The sequence below is a fragment of the Triticum aestivum genome, chromosome 4B (assembly GCF_018294505.1).
Source record: "Triticum aestivum cultivar Chinese Spring chromosome 4B, IWGSC CS RefSeq v2.1, whole genome shotgun sequence".
Lineage (NCBI taxonomy): Eukaryota > Viridiplantae > Streptophyta > Magnoliopsida > Poales > Poaceae > Triticum > Triticum aestivum.
In genome coordinates, this window is record NC_057804.1 from 28,755,460 (window position 1) to 28,760,207 (window position 4,748).

The following is a 4,748-nucleotide window of genomic DNA, read 5'->3' on the forward strand; positions in this document are numbered from 1 at the left end:
GCGCGTGGACCCAAGCCCCTCTTGCGCTGCCTCGCCTCGATGCCCCTGACCGCCCGCGGGAGTGACCAAGGAGCAAGCATACCAAGGAGTTTGGTCAAGTTCGATTTTCATTACGAAAGACAGGGTTCAAACACACTTCTACCTCCGTTTCATATTAAGCGTTGATTTAGTATAAAGTTAGCGACACTTAATATAAAACATGAACGGAGGGTGACATGTGTCGTGAGGTCAATGCATTCATGTGGTAACTTGAGACGTGTTGAGTGGGACGACAGAGGGGTACTTTACTAAGATAAATCCATATTACAAATGAAGGAAAATCCATAAGATTGCAATTAACGGCCACAGAACAGCCGGAACCGCTACAAGGAAAAGGAACAGAGTTCCATGCAGCTCTCTCCTAGTCCTAGGAGAGCATCGCCAACGACGCCAAGCATGCAGCTACCGCACGCTATTGGTCTTTTATTCTCGCGCCTTTGCCTAGCAAGACATATACCCTTACATTATTATTATTATTATTAGGTGCGTGACATGACACTCACACCGCCTCGATGATGGCGCCGGCCACCGCTTCCCAGCCGCGGAGGTGCTCGTCGTCGACGATGTTGCTGCCGCGAACGCATTGTCGCACGCACTGTTGGTGCTTGGTCCGATCTTTCCAGCCCTGGCACTTCCTTTGGCAAGACAGTTGGCACTCCCTGTCGCACGGACGCCCGGCGACCTCCTCCTCTTGGGCGTGGCGGTGCTCGTCGACGTCGTTGCCGCCGCCCACAGCGAGGCTGAGGCCGCGGCGCATGCACTGTTGCACGCACTGGTCCTTCCTCGTCGGGTCTTGCCAGTGGCTACACTTGTTCTCGCAAGACGCTCTGCTGGGGTGGTGATGCTCCCGGCTGTGGCACTCGTCGACGCACTGCTTTTTCCTCGCCGGAACTTGGTGGTGTTGGCACTTGAGGTCGCACGAGTCGTTCTCCTCCGGATCATCGACGCGCAGACGGGCAACCACGAGGGACACGAGCAGTACTATACTAGTACCCTACTAATACCAAGGGATGCGCTGGTGGCTAAGTTTGGACGATAACGCCCTCGCAGACGTGTTCGGCTGCCAAGCAAACACCTGCCACGGACGTGGCGACGCAGGCGGTTGCCACGGTGAGGAGTGATTTGTTTTTATATGCCATCTGCGGGCTGAGTGGCTAATCTTGTACTGGGAGCGCGCGCCCGGCAAGAGATCTCCATCGTCATTTAATAAATACATTATAACTGAGCACTTTTTCAGCCCTCTCAGGTCATCAGTGTTCTCGGCCATTCGATCGTTATTTTGGATTTTTAGCCGTCAGATTAGCTCTGAATCATGCGTACGTTACTATTAAGAAGCGCTAACTGTGCCGGGCCGCTGCTCCAGTGACATTTTTGGACGTCCGATATTACTTGGGCCTAATGGGATGAAGCTCGACGGTCTTCCTCCCGTAATCGTAGGTGGTAAGTGCAGATGCGTTACTTGCCTCTTAATCTTCATCTGTTTCCTTATATATAATGCCCACCATCATCTGTCTCACATTCGTATCGCCTTGAACATTCTGTTGTTTGACAGCTAAATCCTATAGGTCTCGGGCAACGACGTGACGATCCTCTCGCCTGCGTTTGCGATGGACATGGCTGCGCCGAGACAAAGTGCTTTAGCTTCATGGGCTACCCCAACAACAACAATGACTTATTGGTCTTCTTTTCCCACACCCCAACTCAAGTATGTGATTGATTGATTCATTCATTTGTTTCCCGTCAGTGTCCTCTTCAGATGTGGATGTGGATTCTTGTTTCATTTGGCCTGTTGCAGGAGCGATGCTCAATGGCGATCTACAAAGGAACTTCCGGTAACATGACTGCATGTGCCCAAGATTTTGAAAAGAGAAAAATAGAACTTACTGTCCACTTTTTTTCCGGGTTTATACTGTTCTTAGAGAGATTAAAGTGGGGCGAAAGTCTGTAGGTTTGAGGAGGGAGGGAGGGAGGGAGGAATACTTGCAGCTGCATGAGGACGCTTTGAGTCAATGAGACTTGCTACATCCTCGCAGTTTCTTGGCATGTATGGGGGCAACCACTACCTGATTCATGTCCCCTCTTCTGGTGCTCCTTAATCAATTTACCAGCGATTTCTCTGGCAATATATTGAAGTCAAACTGATGGTAAACTCAACAATAAATTAGGCAAAAAATGCAGATATTTCGCAGGTTCAACTCTGAATTTGGTTTATTGCTCATGTGCCTTCACGTATGTATATCTTTGCCATGTGTTATGTTCTCATGCATAGGTCAAATGATTTGAAGAAGTTGGACTTGCTCGCCATTGGTGGTTGTCTTACATTTTGTTAAATTCTATGTATTGAAGCCTGGAGCCTGGGAGCTAAAACCAAATTCTGAGAAAAAACAAGACTAACTATGTGGCAAGAGAAGGAGAAGGACATCCATATAAGCACACACAGTCGCGTGGCGTATGTCTGGAAATATATTTTTCTGGTACACAGAATGTCCGGTGTAGGTGCATGTAGCGCCCCGGTGGATTTTGATGATTAATGGCAAAATGGTGGAGGGGGTAACGTGTTTACTAGGTGTACATATATGAAAGTCTCTGGGGATTTCGTTTAACCGAAAGATTATAAACCCTAAAAGTGTTGAGAAAACAATGAAGTCTTCTGAATGGCTGACGAAGAATTGAAGGCCGAAGAGTAGCTCTTATTTGCTAGTATATTTACTTACTAGATCGGCACCGCACCTTGGCGCGAGGTGCCTGTCCGAATGTTTTGGTCAAACGTGTAATGTTAAGTTATTAGTAACTCAATTGCTATTCGGATGATAAAAAGGGCAATGAAAGCATGATATTACCACCATGTATCTAAATGGGACTAACAACGTCTGAATGAACTAGAGCTATAAATAGATGTCAGACAGAATGTAACTAAAAATATTGGTACTCGCTTAACGTTGCAACCTGAGAAACCTCAAAACACCCACCCATGAAGCTATTGTATCACAAAGTATAGACAAATGTTACACTTTGTGTATGTGAGCCAAGAGGGTTAATGTCAAGTTGTTGTAAGCTAAACAAAGCATGATTTATCGATGCCAGGAGCTGGAGCGTTTGTGTCGATGCTGGAATGGCGATATGAAAAAAACATTCAGTTTTTCTTGTATGCACTTAGCAGTATGTGCCAAACGACCATAGTCATACATATTTTCACATTTGAAGAAGCATCTAGCATCGAGAGCTTGTAAGGCATAAATACTAATTCATTATATCTTAAAATCATATGAGAAGGTACAAGCAACACGCATACAGTGTATTCAGATAATCACTTCGATATAGAAAGAGGGGTAGCTACTATGGACAGGGCCATATGTCAGCACGTGCAACTGAAGCAATTGAACAGGGCCCCAAAAATTGAAGGGCCCCCGGCTGCAGGTAATAAAGGTGTTAAACGGAGCATTAAGTGAAGAATTATGAAATATTGCACCCCAAGGCATCCTACTACTGCCGGTTCCCTCTCTCAATGCATTGCTACTGTTCCAAAAAAAAATCAATTTCACAAGCGCCAGATTAACTAATTGACCCATCATTTCCTCCCCATCTTGATTCTTTTCCAATTCTTCTCGGGAATAATGCTTCACGATTTCCCCAAAAGAAAGGCATTAGTGGCAGCAAACTGGTGTGGTCATGGACTCCAATCTTCTCTATATTGGGGAGTTTTCCTCTCAATTCTCATGTGCTCTTGTTCATCATTTAGAACCTTGTGGAGATTGGAGTCGCCCCTTGCACTGCTTTGTCGCTGACCTACCAATGAATCATCGGAGCTTCATTTGCAGTCTCGCATGATCTAAAACTACAGAGTCCTGGTAAGGTGGTGGCAGTTCTTACTGCTAGTTTGTTGTTCTTTCTAGAACTTGTGCATCTGTGAGAACAAACTGCACATTTTAATCCGCTATTTCAAACGTCAGGGCATAAATTTTGATTCGCACAAGGCCTCTGATTTTCTAAGTATGACCCTAACTATGGAACAAGCATTTATAAAAGGCTTACCTAACAGGACTAATTAGCATGGATGCTCTCGCGAATATAGAATAAAGATCACAAACAAAATGAAAAGCTACAATTAAATACTTAATTACAGCCTGCAGTACATATGTTTATCATCACATATAACTTTTCTCTGTATCTAGCAAACGGAGAAGAGACGGACCTGTTATAGCAAGTAGAGACGGAAATATACCTGTGGTCGAGGGACTCGGCGTCTGGAGCACGAGGAGCCATCGTGTGCCGCAGGCAAATGAGCTCGCTGAAGCACTTTACGGCCCTGAGCCCGTTGCGTGGCGGCGGAATACATGGGGGCTCCGATCCGGCGACCACCGGAGCGCGGCTGCCTCACCATGGAAGACTGGAGGCGTCGCTGCGGTCGGACTAAGCAGGGTGGCGGCGGATCCAGGCGAGAGGAGATAGGTTTTTCAGAGGAAGGAGAAGAGCGACCGGATGTACGGGCAAGGGAGGTACTTACGCAGGCCAAGGGCTCTTTGGGCTGATAACGGGCCAGGGGCTGGGTAAGGCAGACGCTACGCTGATTTAACCTGTGTTTTTTTATTTCCTGTAAGCCGATATAGTTTACCTAGGATAATAAGGTATTATTTGTTGTGGTGATAGAAATCACATTAGTTAAGTTTTCCTGATTCGGATTATTCTTCATTGTTTATTGTCCTTTCAGA

The 4,748-nt window shown here is 46.3% G+C and overlaps 1 protein-coding gene across 1 annotated transcript; it reads right to left on the reverse strand.

Moving 5' to 3' along the window:
• Window positions 1–310: 310 nt before the first annotated feature.
• Window positions 311–1,178, reverse strand: LOC123089915 (antimicrobial peptides-like). Its single transcript, XM_044511457.1, has 2 exons — window positions 1,119–1,178; window positions 311–1,033 (listed from the first exon to the last, which is right to left on the reverse strand). The coding sequence occupies exons 1-2, from the start codon at window positions 1,176–1,178 to the stop codon at window positions 539–541; spliced, it is 555 nt and encodes a 184-aa protein (XP_044367392.1). The 3' UTR covers window positions 311–538.
• Between the last annotated feature and the right edge of the window lie 3,570 nt (window positions 1,179–4,748).